This window comes from Somniosus microcephalus, chromosome 14 (assembly GCF_052327205.1).
Source record: "Somniosus microcephalus isolate GS21.2 chromosome 14, FLI_Smic_1.0, whole genome shotgun sequence".
In the NCBI taxonomy this organism is placed as follows: Eukaryota; Metazoa; Chordata; class Chondrichthyes; order Squaliformes; family Somniosidae; genus Somniosus; species Somniosus microcephalus.
The window spans coordinates 3,025,986-3,045,960 of record NC_141000.1 but is presented as its reverse complement, the minus strand read 5'-3'; the positions used below and the strand labels follow the sequence as shown (position 1 = coordinate 3,045,960).

Genomic DNA, 19,975 nt, shown 5'->3' with positions numbered 1-19,975 from the left:
AAAGTATATCACTTCGCACTTCTCTGCATTAAATTTCATCTGCCACTTGCCTACCCATTCTACCAATTTATGTCCTCCTGAAGTCCGTTACTATCTCTTCATTAGAGCCATTGGGCTAAAAATTGAGTAGTGCCCCAATTGGGGGGGCTAACTTCGCCGAGGCACTAAAAGTAGCGCCCCGGAAAAATTAGCATCCCTGCACCGGAAATTGACTGCTTGCGCCCCAAGAGGGATGCAGGGCGCTACTGGAAGCACCCGGCATCCCTCTTAGGGCGCTGTGAGTCAATATTGCGGTGTTATGTGCCACAGCGCCACACGCTGCGGACCGTCACGCCGTGGTATTGCAGGCCTGTAGGGGGTGGTGTGTGTGCCCAGCCAGCTTCGCCTCTGACTGTCCCCTTTTGAGCAGTTCGAATCGCTCCCACACCCCTGGGTTCTAGACACCGGACTTAGGTACAGGCAGCGATACAGAAAATTGAGTAGACAAGTGGTTTGGTGCAAGAAAACCAAAATTTTATTAAAGGCAGAATACAACAATCTTAAGAAAATTACTGGTATGAAAATACAGGCATAAAACAATTACATTTATATGGGAATGGGGAACACACGGCACATCGAGGGAAAATGACTACATTAACAATCCCCTTATCCTTATCCCACCCCCTATACCTAACTAGATTAAGCTATGAGGGGCCAGGAATTCATGCTCACCAATCCAAAACCTGTTGCTTTAACGGTTGTGAGTTTTGAGGTCTGTCCTCCCTGTCCTTTGGGGTACCCCGTCGTCACGTGGTCTCAGGGTGCGGCGCTGAAGTTCTTGATGTGAAGCACCCTGCCTTTTCCTCAGCTATTGTCGTCGTCTCGTCGTGATGGGTTTTCTTCTTCTTCTCCCTCAGGCGGTCGTCGGCGGTAATGTTATGGTCAGAGTCGATTGGCGGTCTTTACCGTCTAAAAGATTTTACTACCCATGCTTCGAACGCCAGTATATTCGTCACGGGCGCTGCCACCCACTCTTCGAATGCCTGCTTATTCGCAATGTTCAAACGCCAACTTATTCTCACTGTCCATACATGCGCTGCCAACTTCTTCACCAAACGCCAGCTTATAACTAGGCATTTGAGGTTTTACCAATGCGTCTTTCGCTGCCCTTCTCTGCTCTTATCGGTTTACCTTCTTCTCCGCCTCGTCTCGTCTCGTCTCGTCAGCCCCTTTGTGGCCTGTGTGTCCTTTGTGGCTTTGAACTTGGGTCTCATTCTCCTCCCGCGTTTGGCCCCGGTGTAATGGGCGTCCTTGGTTGTTGGGTGATGCGGGGAGCGAGAAGAGAACCCGCCACGAGGCCAGGGCGCGAGTACGAGCAGCAGCAGGCCAAGGCCACAGGCAAGAGGTCAGAGTCAAGAGCAATAAGCCCGCGATTGCTACTGATGGGCCTGCAATTATACCCGTTCTTCAACTCATCTGCGCGCCAAATCAGGTCAGTCCATTGTTTAACTTTTGGCGGGCTTGTTTAAATGATTACAACCATTTACTTTAACGACTTTTGGAGTGGTTGTCTCCGGGTCTAATGGCCCCGATGTCCTGGTTGTTTGTCATGGATAAGACTTAATTGTCCCCATCCTAACTTGATGGCTACTGTGAGCTGATACCGATTAAACACGATTATAGGCCCAGTCTAGCTTGATTGGATTCAAGTCGAATGAATGCATATTCTGCATTTACTTTGTCTGGCTGGCTCCAGAGAGTCCTGTTTCACAGATTCCTGCATTTTAAGTTTTGTCTCTGGGCCTGCTTGTCTGCAGAGCCTTGTTTTAAAAATCCTGTCAGTTTTGGTCACGAGGTAACAGAAGCCATTTTGGGTACCCTGGTTTTAATAACTTGTCCAAAACAGGGTCCCTTGATCCATAATTACGGGGAGTGCGGGAATTTTGAGAACCTTGCACTTACAGGCCTACCTCCCTTTCTTAAAGGGGAGGGGCCTTGTGCAGCACGACCTGGGGCCCAGCTGGGCCCCAGGGGATCGGGAGTGCAGGCAAAAGAGCCCAGTACTCAAGAGAAGTGCCGGGCTCTTGGAGCACAGCCAGCACTCCGCGGGGGGGGGGGGGGCATTTCAGGAGGTCTGGGACGGGAGCGCAGGCAGGTGCTGCCAGGCGGCCAGTAACAAAAATGGCCGCCCCGCACCTCGCCTTTAAATTGCGCCTCCCCGGCCGCAGGTACGCCCCCCTGACCCTGTCGGACATAGCGTCCGGCGGGAAGTCAGGGGGCGCTCCCGAAGATCGTGGCCGGGGCGTGAGCGGGGCACTGCGCACGCCAATGATGTCATCGCCAACGGCGCAGCGCCGCAGGGCGCTACCAGTTAGCGCCACCACTAACCTCCCACTGAATTTTGCCGGGAGCGTGGGCAGTGCCACGCCTGGGCGCTAGTTGCTTTGCGTCCCATTAGCGCCCTCTTAAGGCTGAGGAGGTCCACTCCTTGGGAGTCACCCGCAGAACCTGGATACAGTGCAGGAAAAGATTTCATGACCTTCAGCGCCCTGGAAAAGTGAGTATGAATTTCCCATCACCCTCAATCTGATCCCCATTGCCTTTCCTCACCAGCACTCAGCTTTAGCAATCTCTTCCTGCACATCCCACTTGACACTGACATCCATGCACCCTTACCCATTCCCTCTCTATGCTCACATTCACATATGTGCAGCCCTCACACTTCCTATCACTCTGATGCTTTGAACACAACTGACAACACACAGGGAGGGCCCTTGGTCTTGCAACCTCACTCCATCTTTGTCTCCTTCTAAGTATCTATGCTATGCAATCTCTACACTCACTCCTTCATTCTCACTCAACCTCCACTTGTCTCCCTCATTGCAGGAAAAGAGAACTCACAACAAAAGAGAGCGAGCCAGGACAGGAGGAGGGCCACCAACAATAGCCCACCTGACCCCCCTGGGAGGAGGCCGTCCTGGAAATTAAGGGCATTGAGGATGATTCGCGCGTGGGGGACGGACAGACGGGTGTAACACAGCAAGCTGGTGACAGAAAAGTTTCCCATCTCTCTCTTTGACATTGCATGAGTCGCTGATAATGATTGTGAAGCTGTAACAGATGCACTTATGAGCATCTGCAAAAAGCTATGTGCATGTAGCCTTAGCATCACATCTCTGACTCTTTCCTTTACTCCCCCACAGGACCATCACAAGCATCCGTCCCCCCTAGCCAGGAAGAAGAGGCTGAGCAGCCAGACTCCTCAGAGGAAGCTGCAACCTCTGAGGGCGCAGCATCAGCTGAATTCAGTGCACCCAGCACCAGCGCAGACACTCACACCTCAGTGGGACTTTCGGGACATAGAGTAGTGTTGTCACCTGGTGTATCACAGCTCACAAGTGAGCATCAGCAGATTGTGGAGACAGGGACAGCAGTGGAGAGTCCTAGTCGGAGGGCGCAGGACTCTGCCAGCTCGGCTCAGCAGCATGTCAACCCTCTGCCTCTGGGTCCATCCATAAGATCAGAGGTGATGGAACTCCAGGCACAGATGCAGGAGTCTCTGGCAGGTTTTGTCTCTAGGGTCACTGCGAGTGTGAAGCGAATGGAGGGGTCCATAGCGAACATGACCAGAGCCTTTGTGGAGTCAGTGGTGCATGAACGCATCAGCATGGAAAGGATGGCTACCTCCTACTCATATACTCACTAGCACGTGGCACCGGGAGTAATCCAGAGATTACAACCTTTGAAGTCCTGCTTTTTAATCTGCTACCTAGCTCCCTAAATTCTTGTTGCAGGACCTCGTTTCTCTTTCTACCTATGTCGTTGGTACCAATGTGAACCACGAACTCTGACTGTTCGCCCTCCCCTTTCAGAATGCCCTGCAGCCGTTCAGTGACATCCTTGACCCTGGCACCAGGGAGGCAACATACCATCCTGGAGTCACGTCTGCGGCCACAGAAACATCTATCTGTTCCTCTTACAATAGAATCCCCTATCACTATTGCCCTCTCACTCTGTTTCCTCCTCTCCTGTGCAGCTGAGCCACTTGTAGTGCCACGGACTTGGCTCTTGCTGCATTCCCCTGAGAAACCATCTCCCCCAGCAGTATCCAAAACAGAAAATCTGTCGGAGAGGGAGATGGGCCCAGGGGACTCCTGAACTGCCTTCCTAGTTCTTTTACTCCGTCTGGCAGTCACCCATTCCCTGTCTGCCTGTGCACTCTTTACCTGTGGTGTGACCACCTCGTTAAATGTGCTATCCACGAAGAGCTCAGCTTCGTGGATGCTCCACGGTGACTCCTGCCGCAGCTCCAGCTCCAAAACGTGGAGAAACCATCTCCCCCAGCAGTATCCAAAACGGTACTGCTTTTCTGAGTTTCGTATCATCTGCAAACTTTGAAATTATGCCCTGTATACCCAACTCCAGGTCATTAATATATATCAACAAGAGGAGTGATCCTAATACCCCCGGGGAACACCACTGTATACTTCCCTCCAGTCTGAAAGACAACCACTCACCACTATTCTCTGCGTTCTGTCCCTTAGCCAATTTTGCATCCATGCTCCCACTGTCCCTTTAATCCCGTGGGCTTTAATTTTGCTAACAAGTGTATTATCTGGTACTATGTTAAACGCCTTTTGAAAGTCCATATACACATCACCCACAATATCCACACCGACCCTCTGCGTTACTTCATCAAAGAACTCAATGAAGTTAGTCAAAAATGATTTGCCTTTAACAAATCCGTGCTTGTTTCATTTCTTAGTCCATAATTTTTACAAATACCAATTAAGTTGTCCCGTATTATTATCTCGAAAAGTTTCGCCATCTGTGACGTTAGGCTGACTGGCCAGTAATTGCCGGATTTAGTGTTCTCCAGTTATTTAAACAGGGGTGTAACATTTGCAATCCTCCAGGCCTCTGGCACCACCCCCATATCCGAGGAGGATTGAAAGATTGTGGCCAGAGCCTCCGCAATTTCCACCCTTACTTCCCTCAGTAACCTAGGATGCAACCAATCCGGACCGGGTGACTTTCCTACTTTGAGGACTGCCAAACTTTTAAGTACATACTCTTCATCTATTTTTATCCCATTCAGTATCGTAACTGCCTCCTCCTTTACTGCTTAATTGGCAGCAACCTCTTCTCAGGTGAAGACAGATGCAAAGTCCTCATTTAGTACCTCAGCCATGCCCTCTGCCTCCACAAGAAGATCTCCTAGTTTGTTGGTCCCGAATCCGCCCCACCCTTTCTTTGACTGCCCTTTCACTGTTTATGTGTTTATAAAAGACTTTGGGTTCCCTTTTATGTTAGCCGCTAATCTATTCTAATACTCCCTCTTTGCCCCTTATTCCTTTCTTAGATTTTCTTTATACTTTCTATATTCAGCTTGTTATCTACAATATTTTGAAGCTTACAATTGTCATAAACCTTTTTTTTTCTGTTTCATTTTGACCTCTATATCTTTAATCATCCAGGGAGCTGTAGCTTTGGATGACCTTCCTTTTCCCGTTATGGGAATGTGTCTACTCTGTACCTACATAAGAACATAAGAAATAGGAGCAGGAGTAGGCCATTCAGCCCCTTGAGCCTGCTCCGCCATTCAATAAGATCATGGCTGATCTTATCTTACCTCATCTCCACTTTCCTGCACTATCCCCATATCCCTTGATTCCCTTAATATTCAAAAATCTATCGATCTCTGTCTTGAATATACTCAACGACTGAGCCTCCACAGCCCTCTGGGGTAGAGAATTCCAAAGATTCACCACCCTCTGAGTGAAGAAATTTCTCCTCATCTCAGTCCTAAATGCCCGACCCCTTATTCTGAGACTGTGACCCCTGGTTCTGGACTCCCCAGCCAGGAAAAACATCCTCCCTGCATCTACCTGTCAAGCCCTGTAAGAATTTTGTATGTTTCAATGCGATCACCTCTCATTCTTCTAAACTCTAGAGAATATAGGCCTAGTCTACTCAATCTGTCCTCATAGGACAATCCCCCATCCCAGGAACCAGTCTGGTGAACTCCCTCTATGGCAAGTATATCCTTCCTTAGGTAAGGAGAACAAAACTGTGCACAATAAATAATTCGCTGGACAGTGAGTGATGAACTGAATCAGTGAGTGGGAATCTATTTTTATTGAAAAGTAGGTGAATGCTGACTGCTGTAACTCATCCTGCTATATAAGGCAAGGAAAGAATTTCTATCTTTTAATTTTTTTCAGCTTTAAGTCGATGATTGTATATCAGGGTTTTTATTGGGCATAACCGCATTTGGAATTTATCTCTCATAATAATTATCAGGTTTAATCAGGTGAAACCTTGAAATCAGAAAGTATAAAAAGTAACTACTGTATGGAACATGAGAGGGACAATTTTCCAGACCTTTGCCTCTGGGGAACGGCCATTCTCCAACGTGGTGTGGTCTCACCAGGGCCCTATATAATTATATAATTGCAGTAAGACGTCTTTACTCTTATACTCAAATCCTCTTGTAATAAAGGCCAGCATACCATTTGCTTTCCTAATTGCTTGCTGTACCTGCATGCTAACTTTCAGTGATTCGTGTACAAGGACACCCAGGTCCCTCTGAACACCAATATTTCTCAATCTCTCACCATTTAAAAAATACTCTGCTGTTCTATTTTTCCTACCAAAGTGGATAACTTCTCCACATTATATTCCATTTGCCATGTTCTTGCCCACTCACTTCGCCTGTCTATATCCCCTTGAAGCCTCCTTGCATCCTCCTCACAACTTACATTCCCACTCAGCCTTGTATCATCAGCAAACTTGGATATATTACATTTGGTCCCCTCATCCAAATCATTGATGTAGATTGTGAATAGCTGAGGCCCAAGCACTGATCCTTGCGGTACCCCACTAGTTACAGCCTGCCAACCCGAAAATGACCCGTTTATTCCTACTCTCTGTCCATTAACCAATCCTCAATCCATGCTAGTATATTACCCCCAATCCCATGAGCCCTAATTTTGTGCGGACCCATGAGGACGGCCTGAACCGGGATCTTGGATTCATGTCACGCTACATGTAACCCCACCTGACGTAGGGTCCTCCAGACTCGAGTCATCGTTGGCTTGTTCTCTCCACACAGATGCGGCCGGACCTGCTGTGATTTCCAGCAAAAAAAATGTTTTTTGTCTGTTTTTTTGTTTTTCATACAGACCCCAGCATCTGCAACATTTGACCCCTTGTGACCCCACCTCATTGTTCTTTGATGTAATGTTTTCCTGACTGACCTGTTTGGACACCATTTACACCTTTGATTGCTGTGATTATCTCTCTGCCGAGGTGTGATAAATGGCAGTTAGAAAGATTACCTGTAAACATCTGACATTATTCTCTGACTATATAAGCTGTGTTTTTATGCATCTCTCCACTTCACCTGGCGAAGGAGCAGCACTCCGAAAGCTTGTGATTTCAAATAAAGCTGTTGGACTATAACCTGGTGTTGTGTGATTTCTTACATTTGTCTACCCCAGTCCAACACCGGCATCTCCACACCATGGCTTCCCTAATATTGACAGGATTGTGGTGATTGGAAGAGTTTGAGATGGAGAGAAGAAGAAAGATTTTGCCTGGGCTGGATTGAAATCCAAATTCTCGAGGTTCAAGGACTGCATCCAGCACACAGTACCACCCTGTCCCCCAAGATACAGGACTCACAGATAAGCAAAGAACAACTTGGTTTCAAAATTTATTGACATTTTCATAACATGGCAGTGAAATAAAGTTTGTAAAATGTACAGCAAAACATGAAAATAATTTTACGAATCACAGTATTTTAAGGAAACCTGAGGAAAAAATGAACCCAAATGTGTTCAAGAACCCTGAGGAGAATCATTCTATTATCACACAAGCTATTCAACCACAGATACAATCAAACGTCATCGGCCAGAGAATGGACTGAGGTGGAAATGGTCACAATGAAGGGAAAGCATTGCATCTAATGGAAAGAACAGGAGCAAGAGAGTGGGCAGAACTTCACCAGAGGTTCTCCTGCTCATCTGCCGTAACTTTGGCAGAGCCCATGGAAAACGCATAAACAGCATTTGTGCCCATTATCTGGCATTCCTTCCACTGAAGTTATGGTGAACCAGCAGAAGAACCACTGCAGAAATTCATCCCCACTGTATCTGACGATAGTGCAAGGCCAGGGAAGGCTCTGAGAGGTGTGCAGATCCTCACTTTGAACTTGGGCTTCAATCTTTGTTATCACTACCAACCCATTGAACAGTCCAACTTTGAACTCACTGTCCAGAAATTTCTAAACTGATAATCAGACACCAAAAGTAAAAAGGATTTCCACTAACCTGATGCTTGGGCCTAATGAAAATAAGATTAATAATTGATAATCGACAAAGTACAGCTTCGAACTCAAGGCATCCTCTCCCTGTCTAGTTTTGGACTTGGAATAAAGTACCAATCCAAAATACAATTTAAAAATAATTGTTGGGAGTTTGCAAACTTTACCAGAGTGGGTTGAATTTGTCTCTGGTGGAGTGTATTTTTTCATTTCCCACACCAGGCAATCCTGGGGCCTCTTTGAATGAGATGGACGATTTAACGAAGTGCCAGATATGGGGCAGTTTTGTGCTGTGAGTTCTGGATTGGGAAGTGTTCAAACACCGTTCATGTTGAACTCTTGCAGCCAGCAAAGAGAGATTTTCATCCCATCAGCCTGGCCTGGGCTAGATTTGGCCCTGGGTCTGAGAGCTGAAAGCAGACTGTTTAACTCTCTGTGTACCCATTTCCTCCCCCACTCCTCAGTTATTTTTTAAATGATTGCATTTAAAATATTTCAAAATGATGAATCTGGATGAGAAGATTGTTGAGGCTATACTGTATCCGATAACTAACTTTGCAACACCCGTCTGGGTCTGCTTCAGTAAGATTGGCTTTTGCAGAGTAAAAATATAGTAAATATAAAATCAGTGCATTGGAGGAACTTGATAAAAGGATTTGTTTATTGATTATGTTCACACAGTGTGGCTCCCTGGATTACTCATTCATAAACCTATATACAGTACTGCTGTAAGTCTGGACTTCAACACAATTTCAGGTTGGCTGATTGCACGAGCCCATCAGTAACCTGCAGGTTTGCCACCTTTTCGATAGTCTGACTCAGCAAACCACTTTCCTTCATCTCTGACGATGGCCTGGACCACACCCCCTGATGTAGGCTTGGTTAGAATATTCAACGTATGGTGTCTCGCTTGCAAGCCTTCTTGTACAGCCTGAAAAACAAAACAAACAAGGTCAGTAACTACTACAAATTCATCGTCAAAACTGCAATTCAGCAATAAAAAATACAACTAGGGAACAAGCTATTTTAGATCTAGTATTGTGCAATGAGAAAGGGTTAATTAATAACCTTGTAGTAAAGGGGCCCTTAGGGAAGAGTGATCATAATATGATAGAATTTTATATTAAGTTTGAAAGTGATTTAGTTAAATCCAAAATGAGGGTCTTAAATCTAAACAAAGCAAACTACGTAGGTATGAGGGACGAGTTGGCTAAGGTAGATTGAGAAACTACAATAACGGGTATGATGGTAGAGAAGCAATGGCTAGCATTTAACGAATTAATACATAATTTACAACAAATATACATTCCTTTAAGGCACAAAAACCCCACAGGAAAAGTGGTCCAACTGTGGTTAACAAGAGAAGTTAAAGATAGTATTAGATCAAAGGAAGTGGCTTATAATGTTGCCAAAAACAGTAGTAAGCCTGAGGATTAGGAGGCTTTTAGAATTCAGCGAAGGAGGACCAAGAAGTTGATAAAGAAAGGGAAAATAGAACTTCAATCCAGCCCAGTCAAAATCTTTCTTCTTCTCTCCATCTCAAACTCTTCCAATCACCACAATCCTGTCAATATTAGGGAAGGTAACTGTGTTTTGCTTCCTTCTGTATTGGCAGACACAGGTATACAAGACCTTCTTATATCACGCTATCTATCCAGCGCCACTGACTCTCTTGTTAATCAGTTCCACACGTTAAAAAAGTATGTGCATTTATACAGTGCCTATCATGGGCTCAAGCTCTCAAAGCCATTCAGTCAAAGTGTTACGTTTGAAGTGGTGCACTGGAGAGGGATGATGTAGTTGAATGGCCAAAGAAATAGTCTATCTAGTTAGAATCAAGGAACAATAGAGGAGCTATTATGCTACTGGATGTATACTATAAGCCACCAGGTGATAGAGGAGTGAATTTGCAGGCAAATTACAGAAAGGTGCAAGAACTACAGAGTAGTGATAATGGGGGACTTCAATTATTCTAATATAGACTGGGATAGTAAAAGTGTAAAGGGCAAAGAGGGGGAGGAATTCCTGAACTGTGTACAAGAGAATTTTCTTGATCAGTGTGTTTCCAGCCCAACGAGGAAGGGAATGAAGTGGGGCAAATGGAGCATGTTTCACTGGGAGAACATTTAGGGAACAGTGATCATAATATCATCAGGTTTAGAATAGTTATGGAAAAGGACAAGGTACAATCCAGCCTTAAAAATACTTAACTGGAGGAGGGCTAATTTCAGTGAGTTGAAAAGGAATCTAACCCTGATTGGTATCAAAAATTGAACAACTGAATAATGGGAGGCCGTCAAAGAGGAGATAGTTCAGGTATAATGCTGCCAAAAGGAGTAGTAAGCCTGAGGATTGGGAGGATTTTAGAATTCAGCAAAGGAGGACCAAGAAATTGATAAAGAAAGGGAAAATAGAATATGAGAGTAAACTAGCTAGAGACTTAAAAACAAACTGTAAAAGCTTCTATAGGTATGTAAAAAGGAAAAGATTAGCGAAAGTAAATGTGGGTCCCTTACAGGCTGAGACAGGAGAAATTATAATGGGGAATAAGGAAATGGCAGAGAAATTAAACAAATACTTTGGGCACGATCTTGCCAGTCCTGGGGAGGTGGGTATGGAGGCGGGACTGCCAGAAAAATGGCAGAATTTGGGGGCGGTTGCCCAACCCACCCCCAACCCACCTCTGTGCCATCTTGCCTGGAGGCGGGTAGCCGACCTGCGCCGGGTCCCGTCTCCTTGGAGGCGGGAAGGGGATTAGTGCCACTTATCTGCCTGTTAACAGGTAGTTAACAGGCAGATAAGAGGATTGTCCCCATTTTATCCACACAAGTGCGGGCTTCCCGAAGGCTGCGAATGCTGCCAGGGTCACCGAGGCGAGTAGTGGGCCTGCGAGGGTCGAAGGGGTGCAAAAGTGCACTGTGAAGGTAAGTGATTAGTGCAAGTGTGGAGAGGTGAGGAAGTGAGGTAAGTGGAAAGTGTTAGAAAAACTTTACTTACCTTTGTTTCTTCTTGCAGGCTTCAAGAGTTGGGTATGCGGAGAGTCTCGTACCTCCGTGGCAGAGATGACAGATGGCTGCTGCATTGTCCAATGCAACAACCTTCTAATTTCTGCTAAAGAAAGAGGTTTGATGAGTCTTGAATTCAAGAACTCATCAAACTACAGAGAATGTCAGTGTTTGACAGCTTCACAGAGCTGTCAAACACTGACAATTCAGCTGTCAAAATTTTTTGACAGATGAAATGTCATACTCTGATGTTCTCTGTAACCGGCTTGCCCTTAATTGGCCTGCTAAGCCCGCTGGGCGGACTTAACAAGGTAAATTAAGAGAAAATAGCATGGGTTGGCCACAAATCGATGGAGGCGGGACATCAACCCGACAAGCAACAGTCCCACCTCCAAAGCGCCCCCATTGGCAAAATCATCCCCTTTGTGTCTGTCTTCACGGAAGAAGATGCAAAAAACTTACCGGAAATAATGGAGAGCCAAGGGTCTAGTGAGAATGAGGAACTGAAAGATATTAATATTAGTAAAAAAGTAGTACCGGAGAAATTAATGGGACTAAAAGCCTATAAATCCCCATGACCTGATGGCCTACATCCTAAGGTTTTGAAAGAGTTAGCTATAGAGATCGTGGATGCATTGGTTGTCATCTTCCAAAATTCCATAGATCCCGCGGATTGGAAGGTAGCAAATGTAACCCCACTATTTAAGAAAGGAGGTAGAGAGAAAGCGGGGAACTACAGACCAGTTAGCCTGACATCAGTAGTAGGGAAAATGCTGGAGTCTATTATTAAGGATGTAGTAACAGGGCACTTAGAAAATAATAATAGGATTGGGCAGAGTCAACACAGACTTATGAAAAAAAATCATGTTTGACGAATCTGTGAGAGTTTTTTGAGGTTGTAAGCAGCAGAATAGATAAGGGGGAACCAGTGGATGTGGTGTATTTGGATTTGCAGAAGGCATTCGATAAGGTGCCACACAAGAGTTTATTAAACAAAATTAGGGCTCATGGGATTGGGGGTAATATATTAGCATGGATTGAGGATTGGTTAACGGACAGAAAACAGAGAGAAGGAATAAACGGGTGATTTTTGGGTTGGCAGGCTGTAACTTGTGGGGTACCGCAGGGATCAGTGCTTGGGCCTCAGCTATTCACAATCTATATCAATGATTTGGATGAGGGGACCAAATGTAATATATCCAAGTTTGCTGATGATACAAAGCTGGGTGGGAATGTAAGTTGTGAGGAGGATGCAAAGAAGCTTCAAAGGGATATGGACAGGCTAAGTGAGTGGGCAAGAACATGGCAAATGGAATATAATGTGGAGAAATGTGAAGTTATCCACTTTGGTCGGAAAAATAGAAAAGCAGAGTATTTTTTTAAATGTTGAGAGATTGGGAAATGTTGGTGTTCAGAGGGACCTGGGTGTCCTTGTACACGAATCACTGAAAGTTGACATGCAGGTACAGCAAGCAATTAGGAAAGCAAATGGTATGTTGGCCTTTATTACAGGAGGATTTGAGTATAAGAGTAAAGACGTCTTACTGCAATTATATAGGGCCCTGGTGAGACCACACCTGGAGTATTGTGTACAGTTTTGACAGGGTAGATGCAGGGAGGATGTTTCCCCTGGCAGGGGAGTCTAGAACCAGGGGTCACAGTCTCAGAATAAGGGGTTGGCCATTTAGGACTGAGATGAGGAGAATTTTTTTCACTCAGAGGGTGGTGAATCTTTGGAATTCTCTACCCCAGAGGGCTGTGGAGGCTCAGTCATTGAGTATATTCAAGACAGAGATCGATAGATTTTTGGATATTAAGGGAATCAAGGGATATGGAGATAGTGCAGGAAAGTGGAGTTGAGGTAGAAGATCATCCATGATCTTATTGATTGGCGGAGCAGGCTCGAGGGGCCGAATGGCCTAATCCTGCTGCTATTTTTTATGTTCTTATGTTCCAGATTTTTCCTGCAATTTACTGATGCCGGAATGGCGTAGATGAGGACAGGATACTAGAAATACTCAGAGGACATGAGGTCATGCATGTGAACTCCCATCATCCTTCTGGCTGAGAGCTGCCTGATCTCATGTCCCAGGTCATTGCAGCCACATTCTTGTTGCGTGATGTGAACTGCTTTCTGGTGTCTTGGAGGTTTCAGCAGGTTCCAGATCAGATTCACCAGCAGGTCCCCGCTAGCGTCCACGCTTCCTTGATCACAGCTTTTACTGCAACAAGTGATGATGGCTGTTGCAGAAAGTCAGCTGACCTTATTGCAACAGTCCCACCCCAGGAGGTCCAGTATTGCCTGCTTGATTCTTTCTCCCTTTCCAGTTAAAGGCTAGATTGAAACCTGCTGAAGCCTCCAGGATACCAGAAAGCAGTTCAGATCACCAGACAAAAATGCAACTGGAATGACCTGGAACACAAGTCTAGGCAGCTCACAGCCAGAAGGATGATGGGAGTTCACACGTATGACCTCCTGTCCTCTGAGCATTGCTAGTAACAGACCCTCCTCCCATGCTGAACATGAGTTCCTGGATGTAAAAAGACTCAAGGGTGAATTTTAACCCCCAAAAACAGGTGGGTTGGGGTCAGGTGAGATACTAAGGCCTAGAAATTCAGTGGGCTGTGCCACCAGTTAGCGCCCAAAGAGGGCACTTAGTGGTTTTAGCGCCACTGGCCACGCCTCCCGTGAAATTTAGCGGGGCGCTAATGGCGGCGTTAGCCTGTAGCGCTGCGCCGCCACCGATGACATCATCGGTGTGCACAGCGCCCCGCTACCGCCCCAATCGTGATATTTGGTCACGCCCCCCGCTTTAACGCTGGTCGCAATTTGCGACCGGTTCAGGGGGGGCCTACCTGCGGCGGTAGTGGCGTTAATTAAAGGGGAGGTGCGGGGCGGCCATTTTTTTTGCTGGCCGCCTGCCAGCACCTCCTCGCGCCGTCGTCCCCGGCCTCCTGAGCCCCCCCCCGGGTAGTGCCGGCTGTGTCCCAAGAGCCCGGCACTTCCCCTCGGTGCCGGGCTCTGTTGCCGGCACTCACGATCTCCGATTGTGCTGCAGCAGGCCCCTCCCCTTTAAGAGGGGGAGGAAGGCCTGCAGTACCGCAGCATGCCATGCCGCAGTGTGTGGCGCTGCAGCACGTAGCGCTGCGATATTCAGTTGCAGCGCCCCAAGACGGATGCGGGGCGCCTCGAGCAGCACCCCGCTTCCGTTTGGGGCGCTGAAACTGAATATCTGGCTGGCGCTCGCGGCTCCTTCCAGGGCGGGACTTCCGGTGTCCAGGTGAGACTGGCACCCTGTCAAATTTTTAGCCCTGAAACTTTAAAAATCTCAAACCCGACACCAACCAACCCATCCACCTCCAGGTTTAATGGAGGCAGGACAAGGGGCGAGCAGCCAACCCGCAAGTTGTCTATTTAAATATTATAATGAGGCTGGCAGCCTCAGATTCAACCTGCTTTGCCGGTTTAACCCTGGCTGGCTGGGTTTCTCAGGCCTCGGGAAACCCGGCATCTGAAGGGAGGTGAGGACAGCTTTGGGGAGGAGGCAAGTGCCTTTACAGCACTGCTTGTGGCCCAGGAGGACCAGGAATGCTTCCTCCCAGCCTCCCAAGCTTATCTTGCCTTGGATCAACACCCCACCCCCATCAGACCATCACCCTATACAAAGACACCCTGATCGGGGATCAGGTCGCCCCCTCTCCCACATGATCGGGGATCAGAATCTCCCCAGGGTCACAGATTGCATCCTTCCCCTCACACTCCCACTAGCAGCTGCAGGCTCCTTACCTGGGGCTGCGGCCTGCTCTGGAAAGCTCCCCGCTTGACTGGAAGCCAAGCCTCTCAATCAGACTGACTTCCGGACCGGGATCCTGGCAAAAAATAAACTCCACAGCATGCGGGTAAATCCAGGATTCCAGGTTTCCTGTCCGAAACACTGCTCCCCCACCCCCAGCCCACCTACGCAACCCGCCCCCGTCAAGATCAGGGCCTGAATCCCTTTTCTTACCTGGCTTTCAGACTGGCCAGTTGCCAGCAAAGACAACTGCACAAATCATTCAGGCCAATATCAGAGCAGGTACACGCATTATGGGGAAGGCTACTGACTGCAGCAGATATTTGTGTTAGATTGGGGTTAGACAGCTCCATAGATCAATGTAGGACTGCTTTTTTTGCTCACTGCTGCTGTTCTAGTTAGGGCTAAATATACTGGACACTGGGGAGCAGTGACCCACAGCCCTGGTGTACATAGTCACACTGGACAATGGGGAGCAGTGACCCACAGCCCTGGTGTACATAGTCACACCGGACAATGGGGAACAGTGACCCACAGCCCTGGTGTACATCGTCACACTGGACAATGGGGAGCAGTGACCCACAGCCCTGGTGTACATAGTCACACTGGACAATGGGGAACAGTGACCCACAGCCCTGGTGTACATAGTCACACTGGACAATGGGGAGTAGTGACCCACAGCCCTGGTGTACATCGTCACACTGGACAATGGGGAGCAGTGACCCACAGCCCTGGTGTACATCGTCACACTGGACAATGGGGAGCAGTGACCCACAGCCCTGGTGTACATAGTCACACTGGACAATGGGGAGTAGTGACCCACAGCCCTGGTGTACATCGTCACACTGGACAATGGGGAGCAGTGACCCACAGCCCTGGTGTACATAGTCACACTGGACAATGGGGAGCAGTGACCCACAGCCCTGGTGTACATCGTCACACTGGACAATGGGGAGCAGTGACCCACAGCCCTGGTGTACATAGTCACACTGGACAATGGGGAGCAGTGACCCACAGCCCTGGTGTACATAGTCACACTGGACAATGGGGAGCAGTGACCCACAGCCCTGGTGTACATCGTCACACTGGACAATGGGGAGCAGTGACCCACAGCGCTGGTGTACATCGTCACACTGGACAATGGGGAGCAGTGACCCACAGCCCTGGTGTACATAGTCACACTGGACAATGGGGAGCAGTGACCCACAGCCCTGGTGTACATAGTCACACTGGACAATGGGGAGCAGTGACCCACAGCCCTGGTGTACATCGTCACACTGGACAATGGGGAGCAGTGACCCACAGCCCTGGTGTACATCGTCACACTGGACAATGGGGAGCAGTGACCCACAGCCCTGGTGTACATAGTCACACTGGACAATGGGGAGCAGTGACCCACAGCCCTGGTGTACATAGTCACACTGGACAATGGGGAGTAGTGACCCACAGCCCTGGTGTACATAGTCACACTGGACAATGGGGAGCAGTGACTCACAGCCCTGGTGTACATAGTCACACTGGACAATGGGGAGTAGTGACCCACAGCCCTGGTGTACATAGTCACACTGGACAATGGGGAGTAGTGACCCACAGCCCTGGTGTACATCGTCACACTGGACAATGGGGAGCAGTGACCCACAGCCCTGGTCATTGTTACATATCAAGGTTATATTGTTTGGAGCAATTCTTGGTCATGGTGAGGCACATGGTGGGGTCTGGTGGGGTAAGCCTGTTACTTGGGAGTGGGATTCTACCCACTTAGCTCCTTCGATCTTCGGCCTGTGTTGAGTTGGTTTTTCACAGCTGATAGGGGTGTTATGATGATGACAATCTTAATTGGATAAGCACCAGGAAGCTTACCGGAATTGTGTGCTAGTAAACTGTGTGATTTTAGTCAATTAAACTCCAGCAGTGCACAGTTGGGAGTCCCTAAGCTTTGACACTTGCCAATCTGGGCCCAGGGTTTCCGCGCTTAAGTGTGGTGGATCCCTATGGGGAAAACACAGGCTTTTCATGTCAGGCCAATTGAAATTATGTGGATTTCTCTACGTAACAACAGTGACTACACTTAAAAAGTAATGCATTGACTGTGAAGCACTTTGGGACAGCCTGAGGTTATTTTGTTCTTTATTTGAACTTCATGTTGATGGGTTTCTTATGTCTTCTTCTCTTCTTAGGCAGTCCCTCAGAACCGAGGATGATTTGCTTCCACATTAAAAATGAGTTCTCAGGTGACTGATGAGTCCAATGCGGGACCTACAGTCTCTGTCACAGGTGGGGCAGACGGTGGTTGAAGGGGCGGGTGGGTGGGGTGCTTGGGTTGACGTGCGCTCCTTGCGCTGCTTGCGCTTGGCTTCCGCTTGCTCCCAGCGAAGAGACTCGAGGCGCTCGGCGCCTTCCCGGATGCTTCTCCTCCACTTTGTGAAGTCTTGGGCCAGGGTCAGTGGGGATGTCAGTGGGGATGTAGCACTTTTTCAAGGAGGCTTTGAGGGTGTCCTTGAAGCATTTCCTCTGCCCACCTGGGGCTCTCTTGCCGTGCCGGAGCTCCGAGTAGAGCGCTTGTTTTGGGAGTCTCGTATCGGGCATGCGGACAGTGTGACCCGTCCATCGGAGCTGATCGAGCGTGGTCAAAGCTTCGATGCTGGGGATGTTGGCCTGAGCAAGAACACTGACGTTGGTGCGCCTATCCTGCCAATGGATCTTGCGGAGGCAGCGTTGGTGGTACCTCTCCAGTGCTTTGAGGTGCCTGCTGTACATGGTCCATGTCTCTGAGGCATACAGCAGGGCGGGTATCACTGCTGCTCTGTAGACCATGAGCTTCGTGCCGGGTTTGAGATCCTGGTCTTCAAACACTCTCTTCCTCAGGCGACCGAAGGCTGCACTGGCACACTGAAGGCGGTGTTGGACTTTGTCATCGATGTCTGCCCTTGTTGACAGTAGGCTCCCGAGGTATGGAAAGTGGTCCACGTTGTCCAAGGCCTTGTCGTGAATTTTGATAATCAGGGGGCAGTACTGTGCGGCGGGGGCAGGTTGGTAGAGGACATTTGCCTTACGGATGTTTAGTGTAAGGCCCATGCTCTCGTACGCTTCGGTGGTTTGGAGTTCGACCTCCGAGTGAGCGCAGACGCAAGCGTCGTCTGCATACTGTAATTCGACGACAGAGGATGGGACGACCTTGGATCTGGACTGGAGGCGACGGAGGTTGAACAGTTTCCCGTTTGTTCTGTAAATTAGCTCCACTTCAGCGGGTAGCTTACTGAGGGTGAGATGGAGCATTGCAGCAAGGAACATCGAGAAGAGCGTTGGTGCAATGACACAGTCTTGCTTGACCCCGGCTCGCATATGAATTGGGTCTGCGGTGGAACCGTTGGTCAGGATCACGGCTTGCATGTCATCGTGAAGCAGGCAGAAGATGGTGACAAACTTTTGAGGGCAGCCGAATTTGAGGAGGACACGCCATAATTCCTCACGGTTGACAGTGTTGAAGGCCTTTGTGAGATCAAAGAAGGCCATGTACAGCGGTTGGTGCTGTTCCCTGCATTTCTCTTGTAGTTGACGCGCGGTGAAGATTATGTTCATTGTGCCCCTTAGTGGGCGGAATCTGAATTGCAACTCTGGGAGGAGCTCTTCAGCCACTGGGGGAAGGCGATTGAGGAGGATTCTTGCGATGATTTTCCCTGTGGCAGACGTTGTAATTACCGTAATCGGGCTTGTCACTTTTCTTGAAGATGGTCACAATTACGGCATCTCTGAGATCCTCTGGCATGCTCTCCTCCTTCCAGGTCAGAGAAATGAGTTCATGAATTCGCGCCAGTAGTGCTTCTCTGCCATGCTTTAGTGCCTCGGCGTGGATTCCATCTGCTCCTGAGGCCTTGTTGTTTTTCAGTTGTCGGATGGCCTTTTCAACCTCATGCCGGGCTGGGGTTTTGCTGAGATGGTGGCGGGTAGCATGCTGCAGGATGGAGTTGAGGACACTCGCGTCAAAGACAGAGACTCGGTTAAGGAAATCTTCGAAGTGCTCCTTCCAGCGGGCACTGACTGCCTCCCTGTCCTTGATGAGTACCTCTCCATTCTTGGCCCGCAGTGGGATAGGGCCTTGGGTGCTTGGGCTGTAGGTAGTCTTGACTGCGCCAAAGAATCCATGCATGTCGTGGTTGTTGGCTAGCTGCTGGATCTCCTGCGCTTTCTCCACCCACCATCTGTTCTTTAGGTCGTGAGTTTTTTGTTGGACCTTGACCTTCAGGCATCTGTAGAGCTGCTTTCTTGCTCTCGAGTTGTGTTGCTGTTTCCAGATCAGGAATGCCTTGCGCTTGAGGCTTATTAGCTCCTGGATCTCCTGGTCATTCTCGTCGAACCAGTCTTGATGTTTCCTGGTCGAGTGACCGAGCGTCTCTTCACAGGTGCTGATTATGGAGGCCTTGAGTGCAGACCAGGCGCTGTGGGCACTTTGTGTCTCTGCACCACTGGGAGTCATCAGGTTGGTTCTGAGGCACAGGCTGAATAGGGCCTTCTTAGCGGGGTCTTTGAGTGCTCCAGCGTTGATTTTCCTGCGGCATTGTTTCTGTTGCAGTCGCTGTTTTGGGGCTACATTGATGGAGATGACAGAGTGGATTAGGCAGTGGTCTGTCCAGCAGTCGTCAGCTCCTGTCATGGCGCGGGTGATGCGGACATGTCGCTACACCGTCCCTCGCCACTGTACCATGCAGGCTCTGGCTCGAGAGTTGAAGTCCCTCAGATCTTTAGGTCTGCATGGCTCTGGTAGTAGAGGCATTCTAGGAGATGCTCCATTGTTTGAGATGCCTCTCTGTGATCACAGTCGATAGTATCGGTTTGGCTGTATCTTCACTTCTGAATGAGGGCTCTGCAGCAGC

The 19,975-nt window shown here is 48.4% G+C and overlaps 2 protein-coding genes across 2 annotated transcripts in view; both read right to left on the bottom strand.

Annotated features, from left to right (window-relative positions):
* Positions 1–19,975, bottom strand: part of mcf2la (mcf.2 cell line derived transforming sequence-like a) — a 581,983-nt gene that overhangs the window by 305,345 nt on the left and 256,663 nt on the right. The gene's annotated exons all lie outside the window — the stretch shown is intronic.
* Positions 8,946–19,975, bottom strand: part of LOC147107264 (glutathione hydrolase 1 proenzyme-like) — a 176,947-nt gene continuing 165,917 nt past the window's right edge. Inside the window, exon 13 of the mRNA XM_086006127.1 lies at positions 8,946–9,236. Coding sequence (XP_085862253.1) covers positions 9,084–9,236 — 153 coding nt within the window. The 3' untranslated portion in view covers positions 8,946–9,083. The remainder of the gene's footprint in view (positions 9,237–19,975) is intronic.